This window comes from Scyliorhinus canicula, chromosome 16, assembly GCF_902713615.1.
Source record: "Scyliorhinus canicula chromosome 16, sScyCan1.1, whole genome shotgun sequence".
NCBI lineage: Eukaryota > Metazoa > Chordata > Chondrichthyes > Carcharhiniformes > Scyliorhinidae > Scyliorhinus > Scyliorhinus canicula.
The window spans coordinates 124,932,660-124,950,514 of NC_052161.1; the positions used below are offsets into that span (position 1 = coordinate 124,932,660).

At 46.8% G+C, this 17,855-nt stretch overlaps 1 protein-coding gene across 4 annotated transcripts in view; it reads right to left on the reverse strand.

Moving 5' to 3' along the window:
* Positions 1 to 5,651: 5,651 nt before the first annotated feature.
* klhl21 (kelch-like family member 21) overlaps positions 5,652 to 17,855 on the reverse strand; it is a 36,575-nt gene continuing 24,371 nt past the window's right edge. For all 4 annotated transcript variants that reach the window (XM_038821506.1, XM_038821508.1, XM_038821509.1 and 1 more), the window contains exons 3-5: positions 15,481 to 15,886; positions 8,594 to 8,666; positions 5,652 to 8,164 (exon numbers count right to left, since the gene is read on the reverse strand). In XM_038821506.1, coding sequence (XP_038677434.1) covers positions 7,859 to 8,164; positions 8,594 to 8,666; positions 15,481 to 15,886 — 785 coding nt within the window. In that variant the 3' untranslated portion in view covers positions 5,652 to 7,858. The remainder of the gene's footprint in view (positions 8,165 to 8,593; positions 8,667 to 15,480; positions 15,887 to 17,855) is intronic.

Consider the following 17,855-nt stretch of genomic DNA (forward strand, 5'->3'; position numbering starts at 1 on the left):
TTATCCCTGTCACCCCAAGACTTGGGTATATAACCTTGGCTGAGTCAGTGTAGTGCAGAGGGAATGCTGCTCCGTTAGAAATGCCACTTTTCACATGAGACATTAACTCTACATGTAGCCCCCACCATACTGCCCGGGTTTGCAGAATCCTACTGACTGTCCTGGCTTGAGATAATTCACACCTCGATTACCTGTGATTAGAACTCAGTCCGCTCACAGTTTGTTTCTGTAAAGACTGGTTTACTTGTAAAAGACTCAGATTCCAACCATTCTTAAATAATATTAATAATCTTTATTAGTGTCACAAGTAGGCTACACTACAATGAAGTTACTGTGAAAATCCCCTAGTCCCCCCTACAGTGTGGATCATACAGGCCGATCTCGCTGTTAAATGTAGATGCCAAGCTGTTGGCGAAGATTTTGACCACAAGGATAGAGGACTGTGTGCCGTGGGTCATCCACAAGGACAAGACGGGGTTCGTGGAGGGAAGGCAGCTGAACACCAACATACAGAGGCTCTTGAATATTATGATGCCGGCGGTAGCGGGGGAAGCGGAGATAGTGGTGGCGCTAGACGCGGAGAAGGCCTTTGATAGGGTTGAGTGTGGGTACTTGTGAGAGGTGCTGGAAAGGTTTGGGTTTGGGGAGGGGTTTGTCAGATGGGTGAGGTTATATGAGACCCCGATGGCGAGCGTGGCCACAAATAGGAGGAGATTGGAGTACTTTTGGTTATACCGAGGGACGAGACGGGGTGTCCCTTGTCCCCCTTGCTCTTTGCGTTGGCGATCGAACCCCTGGCCATGGCGTTGAGGGAGTCAAGGAACTGGAGGGGACTGGTGCAGGGTGGGGAGGAGCACCGAGTGTCGCTTTATGCGGATTACTTATTGCTATATGTGGCGGACCCAGTGGGGGGAATGCCGGAGGTGATGAAGATTCTCAGGGAATTTGGGGACTTCTCAGGGTATAAGCTCAACCTGGGAATTCATTGCCACAGAGGGCGGTGGAGGCCGGGACGTTGAGTGTCTTTAAGACAGAAATTGATAAATTCTTGATTTCTCGAGGAATTAAGGGCTATGGGGAGAGAGCGGGTAAATGGAGTTGAAATCAACCATGATTGAATGGTGGAGTGGACTCGATGGGCCGAATGGCCTTACTTCCGCTCCTATGTCTTATGGTCTTAAGAGCGAGCTGTTCTTCGTGCACCCGGGGGACCAGGAGGAGGGGATTGGTAGGCTCTCACTGAAAAGGGCAGGGAGGAGCTTTAGGTACCTGGGAGTCCAGGAGCTGGGGGGCCCTACACAAACTTAACCTTACAAGGCTGGTGGAGCAAATGGAGGAGTTTAAAAGATGGGACATGTTGCCGCTGTCGCTGGCGGGCAGGGTGCAGTCAGTCAAGATGACAGTGCTGCCGACATTTTTGTTCCTGTTCCAGTGCCTCCCCATCCTTATCCCGAAGGCCTTTTTTAGGAGGGTCAACAGGCGTATTACGGGATTTGTATGGGCGCACAGGACCCAGAGGGTGAGAAGGGTGTTTTTGGAGCGGGGCAGGGATAGGGGGGGGGGGGCTGGCGCTGCCCAACCTCTGGGTACTATTGGGCTGCCAACGCAGTGATGGTGCGTAAGTGGGTAATGGACGGGGAAGGGGCAGCACGGAAGAGGATGGAGATGGCGTCCTGTGTGGACACGAGCTTGGAGGCGCTTGTAACGGCGCCGTTGCCGCTCCCTCCAACGAGGTATACCACGAGCCCGGTGGTGGCGGCTACCCTCAAAATTTGGGGGCAATGGAGACGGCACGGGGGGGGAGGTGGGGGTCTTGATGGGGTCCCCGATACGGGGGAACCACCGGTTTGTTCCAGGGAGCATCGATGGCGGGTTCCTGAGTTGGTACAGGGTAGGTGTTAGGAGGTTGAGGGACCTGTTTGTAGATGGGAAGTTTGCGAGCCTAGGTGAGTTAGAGGAGAATTTTGGGCTCCCCCCGGGGAGCATTTTTAGGTATATGCAGGTAAGGGTGTTTGCCAGGCGGCAGGTGGCGGAGTTCCCTCTGTTGCCCCCACGTGGGGTCCAGGATAGGGTGCTTTTGGGGGTGTGGGTTGGAGGGGGGTGGATTTCGGACATGTACCAAGTGATGCAGGAGGTGGACGAGGCCTCGGTGGAGCAGCTGAAGGGTAAATGGGAAGAGGAGCTGGGTGAGGAGATTGAGGCGGGGACGTGGGCGGATGCTCTGGAAAGAGAGAACTCCTCCTCTTCTTGTGCGAGGCTTAGCCTCATACAGTTCAAGGTGCTACATAGGGCTCATATGACCGGGACGAGGATGAGTAGGTTCTTTGGTGGCGGGTCAGGTGTACTAGGTGTTCGTGGAGCCCAGCGAACCATGCCCATATGTTCTGGGCATGCCCAGTGCTGGGGGAAGTTTGGAAGGGTGTAGCAAGCACGGTGTCAAGGGTGGTAGGATCCAGGGTCAAGCCAGACTGGGGACTCGCAATATTTGGGGTTGCAGTGGAGCCGGGAGTGCAGGAGGCGAAAGAGGCCGGTGTTCTGACCTTTGCGTCCCTCGTAGCCCGGCAGAGGATTCTTCTTCAGTGGAAGGATGCGAGGCCCCCAAGCGTGGAGGCGTGGATCAACGATATGGCAGGGTTCATCATATTGGAGAGGGTGAAATTTGCCCTGAGGGGGTCAGTACAGGGGTTTTTCAGGCAGTGGCAGCCTTTCCTAGATTTCCTGGCAGAACGATAAGGAAAAAAGGCCAGCAGCAGCCCGGGGGGGGGGGGGGGGGGGGGTCGTTTCGGTGGGTTGGGTTGAAGCGGCGTGTACATGTGTTCTTTGGTTATGACGGGTGTTAATCTCTTTTTTTATTTAACGGGGGGGGGGGGGGGGGGGTTGGTCTTGTTTTTCTTAGTTGTTAATATATATTTTTGTTTTTGTTTGTTAATATTTTATGTTATTGATATTTTGATAATTATTGAAAATCAGAATAAAAATTATTTAAAAAAAAAAGAAAATCCCCTAGTTGCCACATTCCGGCGCCCGAGGGAATATTCAGATTATCCAATTCACATAACGACACGTCTTTCGGGAGGAAACTGGAGTACCCGGAGGAAACCCACCCAACGTGCAGACTCCACACAGTGACCCAAGACGGGAATCAAACCCGGGTCCCTGGCACTGTGAAGCAACAGTGCTAACCATTGCGGCACCGTGTATGAAAATGAAAATCGCTTATCGTCACGAGTAGGCTTCAGTGAAGTTACTGTGAAAAGCCCCTAGTCGCCACATTCCGGCGCCTGTCCGGGGAGGCTGGTACGGTAATCGAACCGTGCTGCTGGCCTGCTTTAAAAGCCAGCGATTTAGCCGAGTGAGCTAAACAAGCCCCTATGCAATCCTTTGATTCCCATTCCGCCCTGACAGTTCATCCCAGTTTACATTCCAATCTGTAATTATCTTGCAATTGTGTCTCCGATATGTGCTGCGATTGTGAACCTGCCTCCACTTCACCTGATGAAGGAGCAGCGCTCCGAAAGCCTGTGATATCAAGTAACCCTGTTGGGACTTTAACCGGGTGTTGAGACTTCTTAGTGTGCCCACCCCAGTCCAGCAACGGCATCTCCATATCATGACCAAACTTTTAGTTAATCCTAATCGCTCTTCCTCCAATGGCTCTGCATCACTGTCTCTTTATAGCCTCATGCAATGTCAGCATTAAAAAATACATATTGGTTATCTTAACTGCACTGTGATAGATGGCTTAACCATGCTGTCATTGTGGGTGTCACTGCCATCTAGTGATTGCATGCTTGACCTGCAAAACAATAATCCAGAAAAACTAAATTAAAAATCAGAAATGCTGGTCTGGTAACATCTGTAGAGAGAGTTAACGTCTCAGGTTGATAACAAAGGGAACAGAACCCCAAGATAGGTATTGCTGGCAGTGAATTCAACGTCAAAAACAAAATACCGCAGGTAGTGGTAAACAGAAAAAATGCTACAGACGTGCAATGGGAACATTAGGTTTATTCATTTGGGATTCATGGCAAGGCTTTGGGAACTTATCGCCTTTTCTCATTAATGTTATTTGACAGAAATTCTAGAGTATTTTCATGAAGGGCTGTGTTTAAAAGGGACAAGTGTGTTCCCCGGATGGAACGACTTTCTGGTCTGAATAACTAAATGTCCAAACATAAAAAAAGTGCAAAAAGAAAAATACTTTCTCTGTTTTCCCTCAGTTCTATAGATAACACCCAATCTCTAATCCCTCAATCAAGATTCCAATTTTCATGTTTACGTCTACACGACAGTCATACAAAGTCACTGCAGCCCAAGCCTATTTCCAGTCCTCAATGCCTTCTAAATGTGTGATGGCGAGCAGGAATAGGAACCTCGGCAGATTTATGTTTTTCCTCCTCAAGATCCTGAGGCATTATTCAATGAAGACCTAGGCAAGCAGCATTTTTTCCCAACAAACAAACAATTGGCTAACTGGAATTTGTGCTTTTATTTATAATAATAATCTTTATTGTCACAAGTAGGCTTACATTAACACTGCAATGAAGTTACTGTGAAAAGCCCCTAGTCGCCATATTCCGGCGCCTGTTCAGGTACACAGAGGGAGAATTCAGAATGTCCAAATTACCAAACAGCACATCTTTTGGGACGAAATCGGAGCACTCGGAGAAAAACCATTCAGACACGGGCAACACGTTCAGACTCCACACAGTGACCCAAGCCGGGAATCAAACCTAGGACCCTGGCGCTGTGAAGCCATAGTGCTAACCACTACACTACCGTGCTGCCATCAAGCAAGTGGGTGCATTGGAATTGGCATCAACTAAGGAGGGAGGGGGAAAAAAAAACGAGCAAGGTCTCCTGCTCCCAGATGTACTTACTGGGTGAGGACAGCAACAACAGTGTAATGGAATACTCTCCACTTGCTTGGTTGGACGAGTGCAGCTCCAACAACACTCAAGAAGCTCAACACCATCCAGAACAAAGCAGCCTGCTTGATTACTACCCCTTCCACAAACCGCAATCCCTCCACCACCAACGAACAGTGGCAGCAATGCGTACCATTGACAAGATGCACTGCAGGAAATCACCAAGGTTCCTTAGGCAGCAGAATACCTTGCAAACCCATGACCACTACCATTTAGAAGGACAAGGGAAGCAGATACCTGGGAACACCACCAAGTCACTGACCATCCTCACTTGGAAATATATCACTGTTCCTTCACTGTCACTGGGTCAAAACCTTGGAATTCTCTCCCTAACAGCATTGTGGGTGTACCTACACCTCAGGGCCTGCAGCGGTTCAAGGCAGCTCACCACCACTGTCTCAGGGGCAACTATGTATGGATAATAAATGCTGCCCTAGCCCGTGACACCCACATCCCACAAATGTATTTTTAAAAAGTGGAATTTTGCGCTGTGCAAAATGACTTGCATTTGACCTTTCAAAAAGTCACTGCACTGGAGGAGAAAGAAGGCACATATAAATGCAAATATTTATCTTGATGGGAATGGTGTTGAGGCTCTTCATGCTTCCTTCACATTCACTCAGACAAAAAGGAACAGTTCACCTCACAACTGTGTTAAAGAGAAAGACTCATCTTGAGTCTGCGTTTCACTATTTCGACCCCAAAACAAATCAAACTAAATCCTTCAGAGTAAACACATTTTATTTTAGTGGAATTTGTGTTGTACAACTTCTCAATGTAAACTACAAATGTGTGTGTACAATAAGCCACAACACTTAAATAAAAAGACACACATTAAAACTCGAGATAAAACCAGGAAGTATTTGAAGTTCTCAGAATCTGAAAGAGAAAACCACTTGCCCCAACCTGGAAGGTAAATGTGTCAATTTTCCTCTTCAAGTATTCTAAGATTTAAGAGTTCAAAGTCTTGATTCAGATAATTAAAACACAAATGAACCAACAACTGAAAGTTTGTCAAAATTGAGTTGAGCTCAACAGATCAACAAAAGCACTGGTTCCATTTTGGTCTGTACTCAGTTTAACTCAGCCACCAAGCAAGTGGGTGCGTTGGAATTGGCATCAACTAAGGAGGGAGGGGGAAAAAAAACAAAACAAGCCAGGTCTCCTGCTCCCAGATGTACTTACTGGGTGAGGACAGCAACAGCCCTGGCTCCGATCAAATAACCTGCAAACACTCACATGAGTTGCAGTCGACTTGGATAAGTTAACATCATGCTGCAACCTGTACCCGAGTGAGAGGCAGTGCCTTCCGGACAGAAAGGGTGAAGAGAAATTACCAAAACTCCTACCGCACATTTTCTGAACAAAATATTTCAAACAATTGGACTTTGAATATTGTCAGCAGCAAATAATTACATCACTTACTTCACGTTCTATTCAACTTACCTCCAAACGGACACTGGGAACATTTACTTCCAGATTCCAAAGGAACTACAAACAAACAGCCATGTCTTTCTACTGAGTAGCATATTCTGGATTAGTGACTCTGGAATATTTAATTGCACTATTTCTACTGCTCTATAAATAGAAAATAGAATATATAAAAAACTAAATATATACCCCCATCCCCTTTGCCTCCTCAAGTAATGGAGAAGGTAGGTCTGCTGTTCTGGAACAAGCTTTTAGCTGGCAGTGTTACTAGGGTACAGAGGAACTCCCCAACAATTCTGTGCTTCCAAACCAGAGAGCTCTTTTTAACACCAGGGTGAAGTATCGTGGATAACAAGCCAGCAATTGCTGAGCAGGGTGGGGTCAGCAACAGGGCAGCAATTTGAGGTGAATTAAAAGGTATCCCACAGGATTAAAGTGCACCAGTACCAAATCACCATCTCCAAGGCAGTTGGACTCCCAATTTTACATTCCATACAAAAGGTGTTCGCCGCTGTACACACTTTCTCACTTGGTGTTGGGAGATTTTAATCAGATCAGTTCCAGCTTTAACAAAATGCAACAGTCAGTATCTTCAAAGGGCTGTTGGCAAGCTATGTCTGGAGCTGGTCCATGCCAATCCTTGTTCAGACTGAGCAGACCTTCCAACTAGAACTCGTTTCACATCTCCTTTGCGTAAACATTAAACACTGGTTTATATTGTGTCTCTTCATTAAAAGCCAGGAAACAGCACAGCGTGTTCACCTGGTTCTTCATTCTATTCCAACGCATTCATAGAAAACGCAAAAACTCTAAATATATAGTTGACTTCATGGGGAAATACAAAGCTCAGTTGTGTGCTGCACCAAGGTTCTATCTGCTTATGCAGATAGAGCATCAAGTTCCTGTAGACTACTTGAAGAGCAGGGTGCTCTGCTTTCCTGCCCTCCCCAATATTCTTCCCTCAAATTGCCACTAAAACCACATGAACTGTGTCGCAGTCCATATGTTCTTTCTGAGCACAGAACGGTTGCTTCGTTATCTTACATCGTTGCACTTCAAAAGTAAATTAATTGCAAGTGAAGCATTTTTGCGATGTGATCTGGCATTATGTAACGGCAAGTCTTTCTTTCTTAACCAATGCTTTGTAACAAGCGTGTGCGCAAGGGAGAAGGCAAAGCTGCCACATCTCACTTAACAGAGTTGATCAACACATACAGTGAAACCTGCCAGATTAAGCACAGCCAGCAGCAGGTAACGGATGGAGGCATGACAATATCATCCATTTTAGACAAAACCCAATACAACTGGGAGCATTGGCTGCTTATGGTCCAATAAGGACACATTCCAAAACAAAACTGGAAAAGGCCATTGTCAACATGTGCCAGTTCACAATTAGATGGTGCGATTATTGAAATGTGCTAGAAACCAGCCGGGTTTAGGTGACAATCAGAGCAGGTCTCACTGTACAGGTTTCAGTCTTCACTCCAATCGGGTCAGTGCTATAGGCGGAGGTTCTCATTGTGAAGGTGTCTTCGATATCGGGCTAGGTTCAGAACATTTATTTCATTGTTATGATTGTCGTTCATGGTTCCTTCGAAGGTAACCCGGGCAGTGGGCATGAACTGTCGGAAGATGCTGACAGTCCCGTGCCAGAAAGTGGGCTGCGGGAGTCGCCCCACAAGGCTCCAGATGCCAGTCTGCAAGTCGTAGCTTTCAATGATGTCGGATAGTTCAAACGTGTTATCGTAGCCGCCAGAGACAACCAGCTTTCCTCCCAGCGCAGCCACACTGCCCCCAACATGTACCTGCAGGATAGAAAAAACAAGATTGACACATAAACTCCTTACAGGGAAGTATCCTACATTCTATAGAGATTGAGAGGCGACAGAGATATGGCATCAAAATGCCTCAACCATTTAAGCATTACGAGTTTTTAAAATACTCACCCTTGTTTTCAAATCCCTCCAATATTTTGTCCCTCCTTACCTCTGCAACCCCCTCCAGGTCTACATCACAGTCCCTTCCATCCACCCCTCCCAATTCCTCCCACTCCACTCAGCTCCCACTCCGTTCTGGGACTCCAGGAGTGATGAGTCCATTCTAGAATTAATGCAAAAGCTCCTTTGATTTGTATGCAAAAAGCACTTCATCATCAATCACTTAGCAGCTGGTCTAAAACCAGCCCCCCCGCCCCAAAACAAAACCCACCCATCTCCACCCACTACCCTCAGTACCTGATTCATGGGTGGGATTTTGTCCCATTCATTCTTTATTGGGTTATACACATCAACTTCCGAAGAATCATCCCTGTGGAGAGAAGAGAAAGAGACCGGAGATTAACAATCAGTCCAGATGCCATCAGTATGTAACCAGGCGCATCCACAAACATTAGAAATAGGAGCAGTAGACCATTCAGCCCCTCGGGTCTGCTCTGCCATACAATAAGATCATGGTTGATCTGTTTGTGTTGAGTTTCACATTGCCATCTACCCGGATAGCCTTTGATTCCCTTGCCTAACAAGAATCTATCTCTGCCGTAAAAATATTCAGTGACCCCCGCCTCCATTGCCTTCTGAGGCAGAGTTCTAATGTCAGACACTCCACAGAAAACTCTTCAACACAATCAATTTCTTTTACTGTACTGGTATTTTGTTCCATTCCAAGGGGAAAATGTATACAAGAGCATTTCACAGTCTTGGTACATCCCAAAGCGCTTTACATCCAATGGAGTCATTTTGAAGTGGCTACATTTCAACATGACTGCTGTAATACTGGGAAATGAAGCTGCCAATTTGTGCACAGACAATTCCCACAAAAAGCAATGAGATCCCTGATCAGACAATCTGTTTCAGTGATGTGGTCAAGGCATCACCTAAAATGCATATGATTCTGTGGCACCAAGACTAAAATCCTGGCTGCAGCTTAATAAAAACATATTCACACCCACGGTTCAATGTCATCTAGAGTAGGTTAAACACAGGCAAATGGGGAGGGCGATGATGACCTTAGGCACCGTGGCGCATGTTGTTGATGCATACTTTGATGAACTTCAAAATATACTTTAAAGAATAGTGGAAGCGGAGAAGCGATTCCTGTTACTTGACAGAGCAATCTCCCTGGTGGGCGCTCGCCTTAAATCCTTGGAAATCCAGTTGCATGGTGGGTCGTATATCCTGAACGATTTGGGGCTGGGCAGGGGTGCGCCCGGTCTTTTGAGAGGAGCGGGTAACGAATTCCTGGCCGAATTTGAGAATTGGCTGCCATGCTTTCGCAATCTCGATTTGAAGGCTGGGCGTTTCAAGTTCGACAGAGCACATCGTATCCAGTCTTTGAGGCCCGGAGTCAGTCGGAGACCCCAAGCACCGGTCTTATATTCTCTTGTCCTCGATGCTCATCGAGAGGGGTAGGAGGTGGCTGGACACATAGTTGCCTCCCACCTTGGCCTAGGTAGGTTTCTTGCTGCCTGGGTATCAGGGCAACAGCATGGCAGAGGTGAAGGCGCTTTGTTCGATAGAACTAGAGGGATCTTGAATGCTGCTCCACGATCCTGTCATAGCTTTTGCCTTTCCAAGCTCCTTAGATGGCCTTGTTAGCCGCAGTTCATCAATAATCTCTAACTTTATTCCCTTGTCACTATGCTGTTGATTTTAGATTATTGTCTTTTTTCCTGACACGGGTGTACAATATATAAACAGAGGCGGTGGTCACCTATTATGGCAAAAACCACACTGAGTCAGTAGTGTGTCATGGAGTCTGCATAGTGCTGCAAGTGCTTTTTTCACATACTATAATCCTTGAATTTATAAGAGTGCATTTTAGATACCCCTCACCTCATTTATAGAGAGGATGGGTAGAGCTACGGCAGGGTCGTGAGTGGATGGTTGGTGTGGTGGTGGGTGGTATAGTATGCAAGTCCTCACTATAGATGAGAAAAATCCCCAGTTAGAACTATCCGTGTTGTGTTTTTTTTTTGTATTTTTGTTAGTTTGCGTTGATGGAATCTGTACTTATTTCCTGCGAACGTTTGGACAAATCATGTATCCTGGAGAGTATGTGTTCCTTGTATTCGGCGTCTCTGGGGTTGTTGGTGGAGGGAAATATGTAATGGCGCATGCCAGGGTGTGGTCAGTTAATCCTTTTTTGACTTGTCTTCTTTAATATTCTCTTGGCTGTGTGGGTAGTGGTCGCTTTATTGGGTGGGTTAGGCAGGAGTAACTGTGTTTATTGGGTTGGATGGAGGTTTGTGGGGTGGTGGAGTAGGTTTCTCTTCCCCAAGTGGTCCGCTTCTGAGAGCTCCTAGTCTGTTTCGATGTAGGATTCCACTGGGGAGGTAGTAACCTGTGGGCTGCAGGGTTTGAGTGAGAGTCTGATTCTTCCTCTTCATTTGGATGGGGTCTCCTTGGTGGAGGACACTGTGTAGGTGGAGCTGGCATGCTGTCTTGGATGTGGTTAGAGAGCAGCAATGTGGCGCCCTTCTTCAATTCGAGGATAGGCTGACTTAGGAAGTTAGGCACCCTCCTCCGAGTGGTCTTATATAGTGACTTCCTGAATGCCCTCATTTTTGAAGCCGGGGGTCCCCTGGGGAGGCAACGTTCGGCCTCTGATGAGGCTACACTGCTATGCCCCAGTATAATTTTTGTAATGGTGTACATCGTTGCTCCTTATCTGGCGTTCCTTGTCTAACCCTGGTGTTTCTCTCTGATGGGGATTTCTTTTCCTCACTTGGGTCGGTACTGTGCTGTTGCAAGCCCCGATTTGGTCCCTTATCATTTTGGTTGGGGGGTGGAGGAGGAGGAAATCAGGATCGTACCCTCCCGAGATGCCCAATTGATGGGTGTCTTGACAATTCTTTCTCTCCTTGTGGGTGGGGTCATCTTGGTGGAGAATGGCATGAATAATCCAGTGTAAGGGGCGGCACCGTGGTTAGCACTGTTGCCTCACGGCGCTGAGGACCCGTGTTCGATCCCAGCCCCGGGTCACTGTCCGTGTGGCATTTGCACATTCTCCCCATGTCTGCGTGGATTTCACCCCCACAAGATGTGCAGGTTAGGTGGTTTGGCCACACTAAATTGCCCCTTAATTGGAAATAAATAATTGAGCACTCTCAATTAAGAAAAAAAAAAAGAATCCTCCAATGTTGATGGGGCTGGTGTGCTGCTTCAGATGTGGTTAGAGAGGAGTGAGGTCGGGTGTGTAGTGAGCATTGGCATGGCATGAGTATCCATGGTGTACTGTCTTCTGTGTGCGAAGGTGTACATTGCCGGGCCAGGTCTTGTGCGGTGGTCGGTATCCTGTCGACCCTTTGTGCTTTGGGTGTTCCTTCTTGGCTGGGATGTACTGAGGGCTGAGTGAGGTATTGAATGACCAGCCTTTTCCCTTTTTTAAATCTTGTGGTGAGGGGCGTGCGCCAGGAAAGAATGTGCTCGTGGCTGTATCCTCATCCATTATCATGAGATCCTCTGTTCCTATTTGTATTCTTTTTTTAATCCTGTAATTCGTGTGTTGACCGCATCGATTGTAATCTGAGCCAACTATCTTAATGTTTACTGGCCGACTCTATGTACATGTGGGAAGATAATCGTCCTGTACAGTGCTGGAGTTTGGGGACTAAGTTCCAGCTTAGTCACACCTGCCTAAGTGGTGTTAATGATGCTGAAACTGTTCTCGCACCCCTAATTTGGAGGGGTTTGGTGGGTGGAAAACACAGGGTTCCCATTCTAGAGACACCTCCTACCCCAGGCCTGGCTTCCCCCGTGATCCTGTAGCCCATTGACACTTGGTGTTTGAGCTCACACTCAGTGGACACTGGAGTGAAGTACTGGTACTTGTGGAACCAAAGCCAAGCAAGGAGTCATCGCCTTCAAGAGCGACGAGGGAAAACTGGCAAGTAAAGTTGATATGAATTGGAATTTATGCAGTAAACAACATGATTAGATAACTGCACCTGGGGTTATATATAAAATATCATTTAGAACGAGTGCCCTCACACATGTTTTGGTAATCTTTGTTTCTGTTGATATGGGGATAAAGAATAGGTAACTGGTTCCTGCAAAGGTACAAACAGGACTTGTATTCAAGAAATGGCCGGGTTTAATTCCAGCCTTGGGTGACTTGTCTTTGTGGAGTTTGCACTTTCTCCCCACGTCTGGGTGGGTTTCCACCAGGTGCTCCAGTTCCCACAGTCCAAGGGTGTGCAGGTTAGGTGGATTGGCTATGCAAAAATTGCCACTTAGTGTCCAAGATGTGTATGGGGTTAAATGGATAGGCCAGGGAAATCAGCCTCAGTAGCACCCTCTTTCGGAGGGTTGGTTAAGACCCATGGGCCAACTACCCTCCTTCTGCACTGCAGGGATTCTGATGTGTTCTTGATGCCTCTGGTATGACTGGAGCTGGGGGAGATGTGTTCTGGTGTACACCCAAACACGGCAGAAAGATTTTATCCTGGCCTCTCGTGGGCGCTGTGAGCACATGTTATGTGGCAAGGTGTGTGGCATTTTACCATGTTTTCATGGCCCTTTCCTCCTCTTCCCAATTCTCTAGGAGATTGTTGGTACATACAGAGGCGCCAGATTTAGTGATTATACTGAACCAGCCGTATTGTTGTTCTGTCCTCTTCTGCATTTATGGATGCGGAGGCATTTATGCTGTGCTGTACCAATCCTGAGGTTTGTTGCGTCATTTGTTAAAATGGAAAACTCTTAAATACTTTTTAAAAAATCTAAATCAAACAGCAGGTGCAGAAATATGTCATCACAAACCTTTCTGGGAGTTGATGAGATCAGTGAAATGGTAATTTTGGAATAGATTTAATAACCTACACCCTTTCACTTAAAGTGGATCTCCTCTTCAGCTTGATCAATACGGTTCCAGCTTAGTCACACCTGCCTAAGTGGTGTTAATGATGCTGAAACTGTTCTCGCATCCCTAATTTGGAGGGGTTTGGTGGGTGGAAAACACAGGGTTCCCATTCCGGAGACACCTCCTACCCCAGGCCTGGCTTCCCCCGTGATCCTGTAGCCCATTGACACTTGGTGTTTGAGCTCACACTCAGTGGACACTGGAGTGAAGTACTGGTACTTGTGGAACCAAAGCCAAGCAAGGAGTCATCGCCTTCAAGAGAGACGAGGGAAAACTGGCAAGTAAAGTTGATATGAATTGGAATTTATGCAGTAAACAACATGATTAGATAACTGCTGATGCCTGAAAACAAACTCCCCTGCCCCTGTGTAATTCAGGTCCACTTGTTTACTCAGTCAGTGTCTGACAGCAGCAGGTGGTGTGGCAGCTCCAGCTCCCTTCCACATGATTGGAGAGGAGGGGAGACAAGAAGTTTTTTTACATAACGAGTCATTGTGATCGGGAAGGTGCTTCCTGGAAAAGAGAGGCAGATTCATCATAAACTTTCAAAAGGGGAATTGGCCAAATATTTGAAAAAAGGAAAACTGTGCAGGGCTATGGGGAAAGAGCAGGGGAGCGGGACTAATTAGATAAACTCTTTCAAATGAATTTCACCGATGAACAAACTGCTGTGTCCCGAGATTCACTGGGTCATTTAGTGAACAGAATGGACACAGATTTTAATGACTGAAAAGCAGAGCCAGAATGCACAGGTATGAGGTGAATGAGAGAAGGGGTAAAACTTCTTTCTGCAGAGAGTGGTTAGGATTTGGAAAGCATTGATATAGTGGTGGTGACTACGGACTTAACAATAACCTGCCAAAAAGGAATTTGAAAATACTTGGAAGGGGAAAAAAATTACAGGGATATGGGACATGAGCATGGGAATGGGGCTAACTGGACTGCTCGTTAAAATAGCCAGTGCAGGTACGATGGGCTGAATACATACTGTGCTGTACTATTCTATTTGGCTATACTTCAAAAATCTTTATTTTAAAAAAAATTTAGATTACCCAATTATTTTTTCCAATTAAGGGGCAATTTAGCGTGGCCAATCCACCTACTCTGCACATTTTTGGGTTGTGGGGGCGAAACCCACGCAGACACGGGGAGAATGTACAAACTCCACACAGACAGTGACCCAGAGCCGGGATCGAACCTGGGACCTCAGCGCCGTGAGGCGGTTGTGCTAACCACTAGGCCACCGTGCTGCCCTTCAAAAGTCTTTATTGGCTATAGATGTTTTTAGATATCCCGAGGCCATGAAAGATGCAACATTCCTAGTTTTCTAAGTTTATGTTTGTTAAATGCAAGCTTTTTCATCAATAAAGGAAACAATCCCAAAATTGCCCCAGCCATTCCCAAACCTCCAGGCCAATTAACTTTAAACAAACTAGGTGATCAAGAGAGGGGCGCAAATATTTATTGGCCAAGGTTGCAGGTCTCCAGGATCATGGGCTGCAGCTTGGACACCATCTGCTCTAACGATGAAAGGCCACTTGAGGAAAGATCCACCGGTGGGAAAAGAAGGAAATATGGAATAGACAGCTGGAATGATGCAAATGAATGATTAACGGATGTAAACTTCAACCAGCCTCCACTGGCGGTTTGCTGGGAAGCTCTTTGATTTATGATACGTTGCCCAGACATTTGAAAATGATCTGTTGAAATTGAAAGCAACTGGACGCATCTTCCATCATCACATCCCACCCCTGTAAAACCAAATTAGCTGACATGTCTCAGTTTTACGGCACAGGTTTATGGCCCATCATACCTGTGCCTCCTGCTGAAACAGGGAATCTAGAATGACTGAAAAATCATCCAAAAATCTGGAAATAAGTCCAAGGGTAGAAACAGCATTTTGCTGAATCAAGAGTTAGTCTAGCCCCATCCATGTACAACTATGAAACTATCAAGGGAAGCTGAACAGTACTTACATATGAGTGCATATGGACAGAAGGGAAAGGGGAATGCATGCCTGCACCGAGTTGGCAGACAAATGGCATCAGGTTGTGATGCCAGCACAGTTACATAGACTAAAACTCACCTACGATGCATGGAGCCCAAGGCGAGGTTCAGATGTGTAGATGGCAGCTGTGGAGCTGGACTGCAACATCAGGAGTGGAGGGTAAGCCTCACTCCCAAAGGTTCTTGGTGTTTCTGCTTATGCCCCCTTCATTCATGGCCAACCCTTTCCCATACAGTGCAACTCATTTAAACTCACCGCACAAAGTAGATCAGTCCATTGAGAGTCACCGTCTTTGGCACAAACGACCACGGTGGCAACGAGCCGCAGACCACGACATTCCAGGAGTCAGTCTCAGGGCCGTAGCACTGAATAGCCATCACCTCTTTACCAGTGAGTGTGCCAATGGCGTAGAGTTTTCCCCGGCAGGCTGTACTGGAGCAGTTCTCCATGGGGAAGGGCATAGGATGAAGGGCCTCCCAGCTGTCGATACTGTGATCGTAGCGTTCCAGGCTGTCATGGGCGACGATGTAGATGTGGCCTTTGAGTACTACCGAGCTGTGGTACTCTCGTGCTTGAAGCATGGGCGAAACCTCAGTCCACTCATTCACACTGGAATTGTAACGCCACACACAGTCGTACAGCGACGTCCCATCAGAACCACCTGTTAGGCAAAAACACAGTGAAGACACAGCTCTCAATGACTGTTCCTCTCCGAACAAAGAAAAGTACAGCACAGGAACAGGCCCTTCGGCCCTCCAAGCCCATGCCGACCATGCTCCCTCCCATGACCTGTTGGATATTCATCATGTCAGTGGGTAACACTCCTGCCTTGGAGTCAGAAGGTCTTGGCTTCAAGTCTCATTCCAGACTTCTAGATGACACTCTCAGTGACTGTAATGGAGTGCTGCACCGTCAAGGTGCTGCCTTTTGGATGGGATTTTAAACCAAGGCCCTGCATGCACTCTCAGGTGGATGTCGGAAAGGTCCCATGGCACGGTTTTGAAGAAAAGTAAGGGAGCTATCCCAGGGAATCATGGCCAGTATTTATCCCTCAATTAACAGGACTCAAGCAGATTATCTGGTTATCACATTGCTGTTTGTGGGATCTTGCTGTGTGCAAATTTCCTACATTAGAAAATTACATTTCATAAAGTGCTTCATTGGCTGTAACCTTATTTCAGACATGGGTCATGAAAAGTGCTGCAAAAACGCAACTTTCCTTGATGTGAACCTAGACAGGCTATTCAACTATGGCAGCATCACAACCAAACTCAATGACCACACTTAACACACTTTCCATAATTTACAGGCCATAAAGAGGCCATTCTACCCATTGGGCCCATGCTGGCAAGAGAAATCCAAACCTTAATCCACTCTCCTCGTTTCTGCCCCTGCTTCAAATATTTTATTAATTATAAATTTAGACTACCCAATTATTTTTTTCCCAATTAAGGGGCAATTCACTTACACCGTACATCTTGAGGCCGTGGGGGTGAGACCCATGCAGACAAGGGGAGAATGTGCAAACTCCACACGGACAGTAACCCGGGGCCAGGATCTAACCCGGGTCCTCAGCGCCTTGAGGTAGCAGTGCTAACCTTTGCTTCAAATATTAATCCAATTTTCTCCTTAAAAGAAACCCAATAGTCTCTGCCTCAAGCATTCCCTGGCGCAAAGCCGCCCATGATCCAACTGCCCCTGTGTGTAAAGGAAAGAACATTTTCCTGAATTCTATCCTCCCTCTCAGTAACAATTATAAATCGGGAACTCTTTATCACTGATTCCCCGTTTAGAAGTACTCCTCTCTTGTTTATTCTATAAAACTAGTCAGAATTTTAAAAAACGCTTAAATCCTTTAGCTTTCTATGCTTTGGAGTTTCCCAGTATCTCATGTTGCTTCTTGCAACCATGGTTTATCATTGCTGTCATCACTCCTGGTAAATCGAAGCTCCCTACATCTTTAAGTGACTCCCTGTAATCACTCCATGCTTCTTGTGATCCTGTCACTGCCTTTTATAAAAATGGGTAATTTCCCTCATTGCCCTCGAACAGCATTATCCGGTTTATAAAACACAAAAACACTGCTGGTATCAGGTCTGAAAGACATCCGGCAACAGGAACCCTGGCCGAGATCAGGCCAGCCAACTCAGTGCAGACCTCAGACCTACTCAGGGCTGGGTGTGCTACTCTGCAGACTCCGGTAATACAACACGTTCAGCCTCCAACATTCCCCTCGCTCCTCCGGGGGCAGCAATCCTCCACACGGGGTCTGTGTACTAGTGTAGAGCAGCTGCCTCCCAAGCCCTGGGTAGCCAAGTCCAGACACGAGTACACGGGAGGTACTCGGCTCCTCAGAGGAACATAGCGTCCTCGGGAGCCAGGACCGAAAACAGTCCCAGACTGGGGCTCATGGCTCACTCCCCCAACACAATCATGGAGATATTTTTAACCCTTGAAAATATCATATCATTTGCATGCTGCCTTACTGGTAGCTGCCAGTTAAAAATAAATTCTCAATAACAAGGATTTCACGCAGTAAAAATACCTGCGTGACCAGAGCATGTTGACATGATCTATATGTAGAGTGAGCACTGAGACAGCTAGGACAGAAATAGGACAGCATTTCCCAT